Genomic DNA, 15,483 nt, shown 5'->3' on the forward strand with positions numbered 1-15,483 from the left:
GTGTGGTATCTGATTGTTTCCAGCTCATTTAATTATTTTCAATTTGGAATTCTCGTGGCTTTTATATTGTGGGTTGAATCATATATAAAAACTTGCCAGCTTATCAAATATGTTACTTGCTATTCCAAATGTTAGAATACTGTAATCAGCACTTGACCCATCTGTCATGTGGTTTACGGTATCAGCACAGCAAACATCCTATAACAATAGCCTCTCCTTCAATACAGACACAGAGCACTAGCAACTTCTACAATTCTCTCTCTTTAACGAGTGTCTCATTAACCTTAGACCTGCTCCTTTTTAATAGTTCCTCATTTATAAAGCAATCTGTACGGTGAGGGGGGACATACTACGTTGCCAAGTTTGCTTCTTGGTTTGCTTGAATTTTCAACTGGGAAAATGAATTTTACTGTAGGCTTATAGGAAATGGAATTCTAGCAACATTAATAAAAAATATGAGAAATAAGGCTAAATATAGTATTCTGGTGTAACCATCTATTGCAGCAAAAGTTGATGAGGTCTTTTGCTTGTGGGACCATCTCAGCATTTTGAATGCAGGGCTAAAATATATATATATATATATATATATATATTATATCTACCAGTCTCCTCTTATTTAAATCTTTTGTTTGGAAAAGACTCTGCCTAAGTAAAATTTGGAAAAATCAGGGTTGAATTAAAGCTATTTAGAGGAAGGCAACTACTGATGCTTTCTTTATAAAAAAAAAAGTACTCCATATTTTAATATATTTGTTCAAATCTGGTTTCCACCTACAGCTGTACTGAAAGTTAGGTAAGCCTCTGGTAGCGCATCCTCAAGGCTCTCTCAGTGAATGCGTGTTACCTGAGCATACAGTTCTCCTGGCAACTTCTTGCTTATTCTCACCCAGATAGCTGAGCCTTTGTAGAGAAACCCTGGACCTGGTGGTTTATTAAACAATGGAGTGTCCCCAGGCTGATCCAGAACCCCCCATGAGGCAGCACATACGTATAGCAGCTCAGTGGGTCTTGATGAAAATTCGTAAAGGGATTCCCTCCTGCCAACTGCCTGTCCAGAATTCTGACAGTGAGGTTTGCCACCATAGAAAAACAAGTTCCCTATTTTTTTTTTCCTCGTGGAGCAAAACAAAAACATCATACCTTGGTTTCCAACTTCATTTACCCAATTACCATTGCTCATGTTTACACAATTAAATCTGCTTGGCTTTCAGAGAGAGAGAGTTAAATGTGACTGTAGAAAAACAAAAAGAGAATTCCTCTGCACGCTCAGCTAAGCCAAGGAAGAGAAGCATCCAGGAGTGAGAGACACTCCAATTAGCCCTTAAATAACCTGACCATCTCTGCTTCCAGCGAGGGAATTGCCAGTCCCTGAAATATCGTATGAGAGATGGATATGGTTGATGGAAAGCCCACTTACTACCAAGTTCCAACCTATTGATGTGTTGCTGAAGATGTCAGTGTTAGTATAATGCTATCACTGGAAATAACTAGCCTGTAGCAGTTTGCTACAATTTGGGAGGGGGGGGCAGGGAAAGAGCTAGAATAGGAATAGAAAGCTAAGTAGTTTGCCATGTCTTGCTTTCCAGAGTACCCTGCCTCTCTAAAATGATGGCTCCATGAACCATACATTTAGTGCAAGGTTACAATTCAGCATAATTTCTTCAGTGAGGCTATCCGTTATATACACTTAATGCTTTGCATCTTCATTACTCCCTTTCAGAAGATTTCATCTCTAGCACAGTATAAAGTATATGGTAATAAAGATGTGGATGAATCATGGATCGTCTTCTCTACTATTTTCCTGGTAGCCATCTTTGTCTTCTCTATAAGGACATGGTGGAGTGGCCTATCCATTCTATCTCCAAAATGACTCTTGATTTTATCTTCCACTGTATTAGGTCATGTGCCCACACTCTTGTGAGGGGGTAGACATGCAATTCATCTCACCATCTCCACCTCAACTGTTGCTAAAGACTGCCAGCAAGCCTTTAGTCCCTTTCCTCCTCTGAAGTTCATTGTCTATGCAGCAGCCAGAGTGACCTCATAAAGCACACATCTGAGCCTGTCATACCCCTGCTCAGAAGCTTTTATGAGAGCCCTTCATAACAAGAGCTACACCTTCCTATGCCATAACAAGAGAGTGCCTTTATAACAAAGGTCCGTCTCCTCTGTTGATACCTCTACTTGAGCACATATGGCCCTTAAAGATAGCAAATTATATTCAATGTCAGACTCTCCCTATGCCCAATGAATTTTGCATTTCTAGGGGCTAAAGCAGTTCCTGGTCCAGGGCAGGTCCCTCAAATACTGGTGGAAGGAAACCCTCAGCGGATTCTACCCAATGCAGTGCTTTCGTAGAAAAGCAAATATTCTGTAGTTGCAATATGCATATAAACTGTATAGTCACTTTATCTGTTACTAAAAGCCCCTTGTTACTTAACAAATACACTAAACTGAATCATTCAATAGTAAACATTGTAACTTCAACTTCCAAACCAGAGAACAACTTTGGGTATCTTGATACAATTAAAAATGATTTAAGATCATTTAAAATACTTTTTATTTAAATTGTATCAACAAGGAAGAAATAATGCTATTATAATATGTTTCTTCTCCAATTTGGTATCTCTGTACCCTAAATCAGGCTTTGCCCTTAAGACTGAACTGTTGCACCTAAGAAAAATGAACTTAATTTTGGACGGACACAGTAGCAGACATCTGTTATTCATGTATGAATAACAGTAACCTTACTCAGGAGAACTGCCTCTCTATTCCATATGGTTCTGGTGGGAATGTCAAGCAATAACTCCCACAAGTACAAGGACAGTCAAATGAGCCAAGCCAGGCCAACCACAGCACCCCACACAATCGTGAGTGATATGACTGGCTCAGGGATTAACATGTGACTCAAGGTGGGCCAATGAGGCCCTTCTTTGGAACATTATACAATTGCCTGGAAAGGAAAATTCTTTTTCCTCTAGGGTCATCCTCTAGGATAAAAGCCTGGTGCCATCTATAGACATGTTGCACCCAACCCCACTATCATGACTCCCAGCCACATTAAAGAAGCCTGTCAGCAGGCTGAGAGATTAAAACACACTAAAATTCTTTATCCCTGAGTCCAGTTCCTCCAAGCATTTCCTAGCTACATGTGGCAAAAATTCCCTTTTCTTGTTTAAGCTTTTTGAGTTTTTTGTTTTTGTTTTTGTTTTTTTTTTGTCACTTGCTATAGCAAGAATCCTGCTTTAATTATTAAATACCCATGCAGTCTCCAAATAAGCTTTTACATATTGATCACAAGCTCTCGGGCAGGATCTTGGAGCATCTGGAAGGATGACCAATAGAGGCAAACACTCCTACAAAGACAAGAATACCCCAGACAGTTCTTCCTGGGGAACATGCCTTTGACTTCCAGGATATCTCCTCTTGGGAATGCATCAAAGACCCTAGCTTAAGTAAAATCTCCTTGTGCTGCATTCCTGCAGCACCTCACATTTCCTTTTACCATAGTCAGCAGAATGTAATTACTTGTTTTACACTTGTGTTCTCTTCCTTATCATAAGCTCCCAGGTAGGGACGATGGCTCCTTTTCCTCATTGCTCTGGTGCCTGGCAGAGCTCCTGGAACTTAGTGGGTATTTAACAAATGTTATGTAGAGCTATATTACAATGTTTTATTTTGAAGTTTATGATAAAAGGATAAATCAACTTCCCCCTAGATTTCACTGACAGCCCAGCTGTAATCCCTGGATCAGTTGCTTCAGCATCATGTGGGAGCTTGTTAGAAATGCAGATTTTCAGGTCCCACCCAAGACCTACCAAATCAGAATCTATGTTTTTAACAAGATCTTCAGGGATCTGTATGAACACTGAAGTATCAGAAGCACTGTTTCATATTCTGTTTCCAAAATCAAATAATATGTCTACACCACACATCTGGATTTAGAAGTTTCTTTTTAAATAAAATAAATAATAATAGCTAATATATATATATATATATAATGAGTATTTACTATGTGCCAGGTAGTGTGTTAAAGCTTTATTTGGAATATGTGTTTTGATCTTGCCAGCAACCCGTTGGGGGAGGACCCATTATCAGCCACTCTTACAGAAATTAAAAATGAGGCTTAAAGAAGTTAAAAAAATTCATTGGAACCAAAAGTGATTTAAATTTTTGGTGTAACAAATCCTGAGTGCTCAGGCTGGTTCTGAAGCAGTGTTTTCTTGGCGCTGTACATAAAGGATGCTAACGTGAATACTGGACATCATCAGCTGTCATATTGAAAACTCATGCCAGTTAATGGCTTGTGGGTGGGGCCATTATCTGGTGGGTGAAAGATAAGGCGGGGTGTGGGGTGGGGGCTCCTGAATATGTGTAGGACCTTGGACCTATAGGAAGTTTGACTTGGAGATAGGAAAAGATGCAAAGTGTTGACTACAGAATCTGCTTGGCAGTCCGTTGGATGCATTTGACCTGCTCTAGCAAGTTTCTGTCAGTTGTTGAGAAAAACAAATTCTCAGGTCTTTGGCAATCTTAGAGAATCTCAACTGCTCAGGAAGACTTCCCACTGAAAGGATTTTGACAATGATCTGGTCCCAGAAAGGACTGCTCTATTTTTGTTTGTTTTTTGTGGTCTTCCTAGATCAAAAGTTGTAGATACTTTGGAACTTGGTCACAGAATGAATGGATATCGTCCAAGTTGGAAAGGCTGCACAGTGGAAAGAAACAAAAAGGGATGGTGTTTGAATTTAGAAAGATCTGGGTTCAAATCCATCTTGAGAAAGTCACTTATCCTCTCTGCATTTGTAAAAGGGGCAATAATGAAGCCTTATTTATAGGACTAAGGTACAGACTGAATTAGATCCTCCATGTAAAGTCCTTAGCATAGTGCTTGGGCCCATACATGGGCTGGATATCTATCTATCTATCTATCTATCTATCTATCTATCTATCTATCTATCATCTATCTATCTATCTATCTATCTCTCTATCTCTATCTATCTATCTATCTCTATCTATCTATCTATCTATCTATCTATCTATCTATCATCTATCTATCTAATCATATAAATCCTTGGCATATTTATAGGAAAAATTGTTTTATTTCAAGTTCCAGTAGAATCCTTATGATGCTCAGAAAATTATGCAAGTATTTAGCCAAGAATTGAGGCAAAACAGCAATAGTAGTGTAGACTTTCTCAGAGCTTACTGGGTTCAGAATGTGTGACAGTTTAAACGAAGTGTATTTAAAATGATAGAATTCATTTGCAGGAGTCACAGTTTTCTTTCATAGAGTAGGAGCCTTTTACTTTTTTTTTTTTTAGGATACTGATTAAACAGAACATTTAATTTCTAATAATGCTATCAGACAGAAAGCATAAGTCCACCAAAATGCCATATGCAGAGTCCCATAGCTTCTTGAAGCACAGCCTGACTAAAGAACTCTGCAGCTGTCCACCCCAATTTACACAGGTGACCCCAGCTGTGCCCTGCCCCCTCCTTCAATGTTTGTGTTTTGTTCCTTCTAAGGAAATTGAAGAGGGAGGGGGCGGGTAAGAAAAAAGATTTAGAGGTCCATAAAGAAGCAGTTATGATGATGATTGTAATTTAGGTCTGCTTTGCCTAGAAGAGGCCCAGGACATACCAAGCTTTAAAACCATCTCTTCTTTGACCTTAACTTTTTAGGTCTAGTTTTACTCTCTTTCTGCTACCCAGTCCTTTCTGTCCATCATGGTATGGACAGTATGATTTTTCTGGAATGCAAATTACTAAGCTACTCTCTTGCTTAAAAAGCCTTCACTTTTGGAATTGAGGCCTGGGGAGTTTTTCCCTTGAAAAATCCATATGCATGCAAATGTTGGCATAGATTCCAGGTTAAGAACCTCTGGCCCATGAGATACAGTCTGAAGCCTATTATTACGGCACATATGAGATCGTGCCTCCTGCACACATTGCCATCATCAGCTCCCATTACCGACATCACTGCACCTTGCCTTGCAATCACACTGAATTACAGAGTATTTAAGAGTGTGCCTCCATCTGGGCTCAGATGCTGGCTATACCACTTACTCTTCTAGGAGTGTGTTATTTAACCTGTACTTCAGATGGTTCATCTCTAAAATGGGAATAATAGTAGTATCTACCTCATAAGGGGTTTTGAGAATTAAATGAATTAATACACTTAAAGCACTTATAGTCCTACCTGGCACATAATGCACATTAAATAAGAATTAGCTATTTTTTTTTAAAAAAAGAATTAGCTATTTTTATTAGCTATACAGTTTTATGCATTTTCACATATTCTATCTAGGATGCTTTTCCACTTTCCAATCCCAGCTCTCTTTCACTGATTCAGATTTATCTTTCAAGATGCATTCAAGCTCACCACCCTTGTGAAAACTTCCATGGTTTTCTGATAATACACTCTTACACATCACTCTATCAATTGGTGTGACTGTGTACTGAATTTGTAATTTACACTTAGACACCCATTTGCATATATGCTCCATAAGGCTAACAGCTACTTTGCTCTTGTTTACTAGTCCCTGGTTTTCACAACTATACCTGGCATATGGTAGGCTCCCACTAAGCACTTGTCTAATGAATGAATAAATGGATGAATGGATGGATGAATGGATGGATGGATGGATGAATACCTTCTCTTTCAGGGAGAGAAAGGCTCCTGTGTTTAGAACATAGGTTTGTGAGTCTTCAAATACCTCTTGCTGGAGCTTGGTGCTTGGCATGTGCACATAACTGCTTTCTGAATTGATCCGAAATGCATTCAACTTTGATTAAATGAAATACGTTTAATTATCTTTTGAGGATTTTTTTAGACTTAAAAACAATGATCAAAAGTATGTATTTATTAAAGTTTTAAGTTAAAGCTTTCCTCAAAGTATGCTCAGAAGTTTGGGGACCAAACAAGAAGAAAATTTCCAAGACCAGAGAACTCTCTAAGATATTTCCTCTCATGAAACTTCCAGCAACAGCCCGTGCTCAGCCACCCTCTGCGTGAATCCTGTCTCATCACACGATACGTACAAGAACAACACGGACATAACTTCTCTCTGTCGTGGCTGGTAAACATTCATCAAAGAACACAAACTTCTCAATAGGGCAAAAAACAGAAAAAAGAAATGAAAAACAAAGAGGAAGAATAGTTCGGTTCAGTAATTTTTTTTTTTTAAGCCCATGAGGCCAAATCACTGAATCCTGGAACCAAAGATGAAATGAAGCTCTGCAGCTAACCAGAGTTCTGTTCCTTCAAAGCTTATGCCTTTACAGAAATTCTGTTCTATAGAGGTCACCATCTAATGGGCAAGAGATATAGTTAGACAGCACAAATTAACTCCTTAAGTATCATTGCAACTCCCCATCAGTCTTTGGGAGTCCATACGTTAAGGAGCTCTTAAAAAACAAAAACAAAAACAGAAACTCAATATAACTCAACAATCCTGATAGTTTATAATGCATATACAGTTGGTTCACCTGCATCCTTTTGATTCTCTATTTGAAAGAGAGAGCACAACAAGGAGAGAAGAGAGAGAGAAACAAGAACACATATGCAGGATTAATGAGCAAATGGACCAAAATGCCCCCCACTTATGTGTGATACATGATATTGGAAGGAAAAGGTTGCCCTTGGGTTCCCACCGCCCCGAAGTGTGGGGGCCAGCAAAAAAAGGCTCCTTCACAGAGGTGGAAAATGCTGCACAAATAGAAAATTAGTAAAATTAAGTTTAATGTGAAATCAAGCTATGAAACATACACGAACTTTCCAAGTGACAATTAAGTCATATGTTCTAGCCAGAGCTTAGAGGACAAGGACAAGTCAAAATCTCCAGAGAGAACAAGGAAAAGCTTCCCAGCTTGAAAGAGAACAGACAGGAGGCATATAAGATCTAATTTTTACAGAGAATGGACCACCTTGTGTGATCTTATACCCAAAATAGTTTGACATCTTAAACATGGAAAAGAAGGCATGATTTTGCCCCAACTGTCCTTTATCTGACACCTAACGCATTGCTCCCGGCCTAGCGGCTACCTTTTGATTGTGTACCAGTGACAAGCACTTTACAAATTGGGGTTACACACAGCAAAGTAAAAATGCATTCAGGTCACAGACAGAGAATAACTGAAAAACTTACGGACAATTCTGAGTTTATCACAAACAAATGGCTTAATTGTCTAACCTGTTTTAGGCTGATAAAAAGTGACTGGACTTCTCACACTGGTTTCACAGACAGAATCAACAGACAAGCCAATGCTAAAAAACTTGAAGCAAGGAGAGTGAGTTGGTTTGGATCTGGATTTTCTTGAAATAATGAAAACAGAAAGAGTGAAGACAGCATGGCGAGGAGGTGGTAGGTACTCACGAATGGTTAAATCCATCACTTGGGAGGCCAAGCAGAAGACAGGATGCTCATACATTTCTCTCTTTTTCCCTATAAAAGAGGATTTGGGCATGCAAGAGGCTTAGGTCAGAGGTAAAGAGGTTAAAGGTCATAGGTTAGAGGAATACGTTACATTAGCTCAAAGGAAAATAGCCACAGAGTATTTTGGGATAAACACAGGATAAAAGAAAAAGGAGTTTCAAAATTGGAGATCTACTGGATTAACCATTCAGCATGCCGTGAGTCACGAGAGAGATTGTGACCATGATTTTACACGTCTCTTTAGAATTGTTTGCAAGAGTACAATGACCAAAAACATCATGAGTAAAGGGAAACAGAATTTCATTGATTTAAGGCTCCAAGATACTAAGGATTTCAGACTTTAGTATCTAAGGCTCTTGAGGTATTTCTTCATAAACATAGTCTCCAGCAATATCACTACAACTTCTTTCCAAAATTCTCAGGGGACTAAGCTGTTAGTGCTCACAGAGGGGCTCAAATGTAAAAATGTAAGATTTCTTTTCTGAGCATAGGATCGGAACCTTGTAAAAGAAAGTTGTTTGGTAGTAATATCTTCAAAGCTGCAATGTCTCAGCCTACGGTGGACTATGTTCATGAAAGAAAACCTGATACATGCAGCCAGAGGATGTTGGGTTGTCTGAATTAACAATCCCAGCATGCTTTGAAATTGGTGTCACAGCCACTTTTGCAGAGGTAACATCAAACAGTGGCTGAGCCAATCACGGACAAGGAAGGAGAGAAGCGGAAGAGAGCAGGTAGTGTGGAATGAGGTACTTCTCTGAAAAGAGAGTTGGAAAAAAAAAGATTGGTTTCTTCAAAGAATCCCCAGACCTAAAAGTCACAGTGCAAAAGATAATTAACACAACCAAGAAGAATTGAGGCACAAAAGGAAATTACAGATCAGCTGATCTACTTTGGAAATGAATGCATTTTTACTTACAGATCTTAAAGTTTGTTTTTGGATATATTTATCTGAAAGAAGAGAGCAGATCTTACCAAAAGACTAGTAATAGCTAGACCAAGGCCTACGAGGCAGCAGCCATGGCAACCGAACGTTTCTTGATTCCATCCCATCTCTGGCCTTGCCTAGAATTATTAGGTACCTGATTGACTTTACCAAATACAACCAATCATTATGTCCTGGGAAGGTAAATGCTAGAACAATTATTTGCTAACACAGCCCTTTAATGATCTTCTTGTTCCTCTATTTTTGTCACTCATTACCAAGTCAAGAGTAGATAAACATCCTTTTAGTGCCCAATTCTTAAGTGTTTCTCCCTGGGTGCATAGCAATGAATTCATTACCACTGGTACACAATTTGCATTGTCAGACAGACAAAATTGAGAGAGGGAGGACATGTAATGTACAGAACACTGCGATTTGACATGATCTTAACCTAATTCTCTAAGGAAACAAGGACTTCGGCAGGGTAAGTGATAGGGTTTTGGTGGTTGGTTAGACCTTTTTTTTTTTTTTCCCCAGTAAAGTCCTGAAGGCAGACAATGGGCATTTGCCGGTTTTAGTCAGGTGTTTCACATGTGAGAGAACATCAGATTCCAGAATGCGGACACATTGAGTTTTGCACACAGAACTTCCACATTTATACACTTACACCACTGGTCAAGTTGGGTGTGGTTTTCAAATCACCCTATAGCAGCCAACAGGGTAACAATGAAAAGTGATTAATACCTTTGCAAATGAATAGGTCCCAAAGAACCATATCTTCTCAAGTAGAGTTTACTCAAAGTGCCTTTTGGGTGATTACTTGGTCATCAGTGCCTGCTTCCCTAAAACTTGAGAGGGCAGTGGTAACAACCATCCTAGGTCTGGAGCAACAAGAATGAATGAGATCTAAAGCAAACCAGGAGCCATCAGAGACAGCTGGACACTAACCTGCCATCAAGTTTGAAATGTTACCAAAAGACAAGATACTTTCAAGGGGCAAGAAAGAGTTAAGCAAAATCTTGATGTTGTTTCCTTCCATGCTTGTCTACCTCCAATACTATCAACAGTGGACAACAACGTGCTTTGTTTTCCTCTATTTAAAGAAGGTAACAATCCTACAGAACTTCTTTATAGGAAAACATTAGTCACGGAGCAAACTTAGTGCCAACAAAGACTCTCAGAAGGACCTAAGTTATCTGATCACATCCTATATTCAGTATTCTTCCCCTACAAAGACTGTTCCTTGAGCCCCTGTTCTTAATTCATTTATTTGGCCACAGTCAAGGAAGCATTCGCATTTCCAGAGCTTTCAAGTTTCAATTTAACATACTCAGATGGACCACTGTTTCCTGGTGCCCGTTAGAAAAGACAGACTCTTCTTCCCCAGGGAGGCATACCAAGATTTAAATAAAAAATTGGGGGCAGAAGGGAGCCTTACCTTCGATTTTAGCATATTCTGATAGCCGGGAATAGTTGACTAAAGCAGCCTGCTCTAGACATTTCCGGATGACTGTTTTTACCTCCTCTTGTGGTACCGGCGTCACGATATCTTTCATCAAAACCTGTCGGTAGAAAGAAAAAGATTATTAAGATGGTTCAAACAAATGTGTTACTCAGTTATATTGCTTAAAGAGCTCGAGTTTAAAATGAGTTGTGAATGCCTCCTTGTGACTTAATATTGATTGAGAGCCATCGTTGAAGAGAAAACACAGAACCATAATGCACAGTTAGGATGGCAAAGCCCATCTATGAATCGGGGAAGGGCCAGGAACATATCTTCAATATATGCTAACTATTTGGGAGTCTGGAGATAAAATATCTAGAATTTTGGCAGGTTCCTCACATTTATTCTGGTATTTGATGAATGGTAAACAAAGCCTTGAAAATGACAAACTAGGTCATTCAATTTCAGTATTTCATTACAATTATATTCATGTCTGTATCTATGTAATCCGTCTTCCACTTTCATTCTTACCCTTTCCAAGAGTGATAGAGTAGCTTTTAAAGCACCTTCAGGTCGACCAAATGGAAAGCAATACCTAAAAAAGAGAAAATTCTTCAGGTTGCCCAAATGTATTACATTTTAGCATGAAATATGCTGCAATTTGATTCCTATAGCAACTCTTTCTGAGGAACAGAAAATGCTTTTTATTTTGTCACGTTGTGTTATGTTAATCTGAATTCACACCATATATGTGTGTATATAATGTATATATGTGTATGTGTGAATAATGACTAAAGAGAGACTCTGCAAATGTCTGCAGCAGAAAAGAATATTTAGAGTGATGACATAAGGCTCTGTTTAGATTTCTATTGTGAAGGAAAACCATTTGTTAGCTCACGTGTGACCTTCTATATGATTATAGATACCGGCATTAAAAAAATATTAGTTGAAACAGGTTGAAATCCAAACACACTTACTCAAGTCTCCAAAGAATTACTACAGGAAATGAAGGAGTGTATTTTGAGCAAATTCATGCTTTTGCTAAGTGTCCTTCCTTGACTGTGGTTTTTAATTGTTATTGGATCTTTTGTTATCGGCAATACTTCTTGCATATAGTGTGTAATCAATAAAAATTTGTCCAGAAGTATTTTGGTGGCGCAGATGGAACTATGTCATGGACTCCTAAGAGTTCCGTTGACTATTTCAGGCTGTCGCAGACCCTTCCAGACACTGTTTCTCGTGGTACAAAGGCACCAGCAGAGGCTACTTAAACTCAGACTATGACCTATGCAGGTGTCCAGTGGGTGATCTGGTGCAAGTCCTTAACTCTCTCAGCCTCGGTTTAATTTATATTTACTGGGGATTATAATAATGACCTTACCAAATCGTTCTGGGAATAAAAAACTGAGTTAATGCTTAACTAGCCTCTAATCTTATATCTTGACCCACAGGAAGTGTTTAATAAAAAGGAACTATTTATTACGTTATTACAAATGTTTTTACTATTTTGGAGTTACTATTTCAGGATCTCTAGTCCAGAACCGGCATTACAAATGTCTGAATTGCTACCAGGGAGAAGTGGGCTACATGGTGCAAGGCCTTGGACCTGTTCACTGTCTTCTGTGAGTGGGGAAGAGTCAACCTGCCAAGTCTGATCTAAGTTTCTCTCTTTCCCTGCATAGACAGCTCATCCTATTTCTGAGGTAAGGGAGAAAGTGGAGACTCTTGTCCACTGCCTTCCTTCCCTGTTCATGTGATCTGATTCCCAGGATTTTTCACTGATCTAGGAACCTTGAAGAAACTTCACCTTCAACTTTGTAATAGATTTTAAAAAGAACAGATTGATGACCAGGGTCAGCTAGCACAAGAAGGGCTCTGTCCCTTCAGTGGGAATAAAATGCACTTAAGATTGCAAAGTTTTCTGGCTATCGTGGAACCCTGTCTTACTGGTTTTTGCTTCCATTTAGTCATTTCTAAATCTCCAATGTGTCTCCTGATAGATTAATAGTTTTAGAAAATCAAGCCCTTTATTTGCCCCTCTCCAGTCTCACCCTCCTAATAAACCCCTCAACCCCAGATACTCACCTAAAATGTGTAATCTGATTTTCCAGCAGAACTCGGAGTCTCTCTTTGATTTCTTCGAAACGTTCCTTCTCTTCAACAGTCACAGTTCCGATTCCATCAGGCCTGAAAGAAGACATGTCATGAGGTGACGGGAACCTCATACGCTGATACCATGAAATCAAATCTCTAGCAGGAGGAAACTGTCCATTTTAGAAGAACAACTACAATGATCGATGTGACCTTAGGAGAAGTCCTGCTTTTCAGCGCTGGCTACTAAGGGGCATGGGGGATTTTGGAGGTTATCGTCTGGAGACATTTGTAGAACTGTCGCTCACTTATTGTGAAATGGTAAAATGTACCAACCGGTGGCTGTAAGGCCCAGTTTCTAGACCTTTTGTTTGGCTCACAGCTTCTTAAGATTTTGAACTCTTTGCCTGCATTTTCAAGTCAGGAAAATTTTATAACGCAATTCTTTTGAAAATTCGGAACACTGGCATTAATTGGTAAGTGCCAAGTAACAACTTCTTCCTTAGCTGGGGCAGGCACTCACCTGTCCACATCTCGAATTTGTAGTACCTATCTCTCTTGTAGGCACTTAGGCTTGGGATCTCTGAATGATGCACACAAACTTCTATGAAAACCAGGTGCCTTGTAAATATCTTTCTCAGTGTTCAATGTTCTTAAGTGACTCAATTTCCAGCTTACAATTATAGATGTTCAGATTAATTTAAGCACTCATGTATTAACTGAAGAAACAAATTACAACACATCATGAAAAGTAAAAGACATTGATGAAAGAAATTAAAGAAAACACAAATTAGTGGAAAGATATCCTGTATTCATGGATTGGAAGAATACTGTTAAAATGTCCATACTACTACAAGCCATCTATAGATTCAATGCAATCCCTATCAAAATTCCAATGGCAATTTTTACAGAAATAAAAAAAACAATCCTAAAATTTATATGGAACCACAAAAGACCTACATAGACAAAGTAATCCTGATAAAGAACAAAGTGGGAGACATCACCGTTCCTGATTTCGAACTTTATTACAGGGCTACAGTAATCAAAACTCTACGGTACTGGCATGAGAACAGACACACAGACCAAGAGAACAGAACTGAGAGCCCAGAAATAAACCCTTGCATATATGGTTAACTAATATTTTTGACAGGGGAACCAAAGGTACACAAATGGGGAAAAATAGTCTCTTCAATAAATGGTGTTGGGGAAAACTGGATATTCACATGCAAAAGAATAAAACTGGACTCCTATCTTACATCGCTCCCCAAAAATGAGCTCAAAATGGATGAAAGGTTTAACTATAAGACCGGAAACTATAAAAATCCTAGAAGAAAACATAGGGAAAAAGAGCTCTTTGACATTGGCCTTGGCAAGGATTTTTTAATATAACACTAAAAGTACAAGCAACAAAAGAAAAACAGACAAGTGGGACTACATCAAACTACAAAGCTTCTGCACATCAAAATGAAAAGGCAACCTATGAAATGGGAGAATATATTTGCAAACCATTTCTCTGATAATAGATAATAGAAACATAGAAGTTATAAAACTCCATAGCAAAACCCCAAATAATTCAATTAAAAATGTGCGGGGGACTTGAACAGACATTTTTCTGAAGAAGACCCACAGATGGCCAAAATATACATAAAAACAACAGTAAGCATCAGGGCGATGCAAATCAAAACCACAATGAGATATCACCTCACATCAGTCAGAATGGCTAGTATCAAAAAGACAACAAATGTTGGTGATGATGTGGAGAAAAGGGAACCCTTGTGCACTGTTGGTGAGAATGCAAACTGATGCAGCCACTGTGGAAAGCAGTATGGAGGGTCCTCGAACAGTTAAAAATAGAACTGTCACATGATCTAGTAATTCCACATCTGCATATACATCTGAAGGAAAGGAAAACACGGTTTTGAAGATATATCTGCACCCCTGTGTTCATTGCAGCATTATTTACAACAGCTATTATTTACAACAGCCAAGAGATGGAAAAAACCTAAGTATCTAAGTGAATACATATATATATATATATATATATATATATAGCCTAAAAGGATGGAAACCCTGCTTGTGACAACATGGATGGAACCTGAGTGCACTATGCTATGGGAAGTAAGTCAGACAGAGAAAGACAAATCCTCTGTGTTCTCACTTACATGTTGAATCTGAAAAAGTCACACTCATAAGAATAGAGACTGGAATGGTAGTTGCCAGAGCCTGAGGGGTGGGGGAAACAGGAAGCTGTTGACTAAAGGGTATAAACTCCCAGCTGTAAGATGAGTAATATACAGCATGGTGACTACAATGAACGGTACTGTATTTATATACTTGAAAGTTGTTAAGAGAGCAGATCTTAAATGTTATCACCCACACACAAAAAATGGTAATTATGTGAGGGGATGTAGGTGTTAATTAACCTTGTCATACTAATCATTTCACAATATATATGTGTATTGAATCATCACATGCTATACCTTAAACTGATACGTGGTATATGTTAATACCTCAACAGAGCTAGAAAGGAAGAGAACAAGCCACATATGACGCTTTCAATGTTAGTGAACCATTGCTCAGTTTAA

At 38.7% G+C, this 15,483-nt stretch overlaps 1 protein-coding gene across 1 annotated transcript in view; it reads right to left on the bottom strand.

Moving 5' to 3' along the window:
* The window catches only part of CADPS (calcium dependent secretion activator), a 499,023-nt gene that overhangs the window by 104,479 nt on the left and 379,061 nt on the right, over window positions 1–15,483 (bottom strand). Inside the window, 5 exon segments of the mRNA XM_034658585.1 lie at window positions 7,492–7,509; window positions 8,379–8,447; window positions 10,802–10,925; window positions 11,339–11,402; window positions 12,893–12,994. Of these exon segments, the coding sequence (XP_034514476.1) occupies window positions 7,492–7,509; window positions 8,379–8,447; window positions 10,802–10,925; window positions 11,339–11,402; window positions 12,893–12,994 (377 nt within the window).

The sequence above is a fragment of the Ailuropoda melanoleuca genome, chromosome 4 (genome assembly GCF_002007445.2).
Source record: "Ailuropoda melanoleuca isolate Jingjing chromosome 4, ASM200744v2, whole genome shotgun sequence".
NCBI lineage: Eukaryota > Metazoa > Chordata > Mammalia > Carnivora > Ursidae > Ailuropoda > Ailuropoda melanoleuca.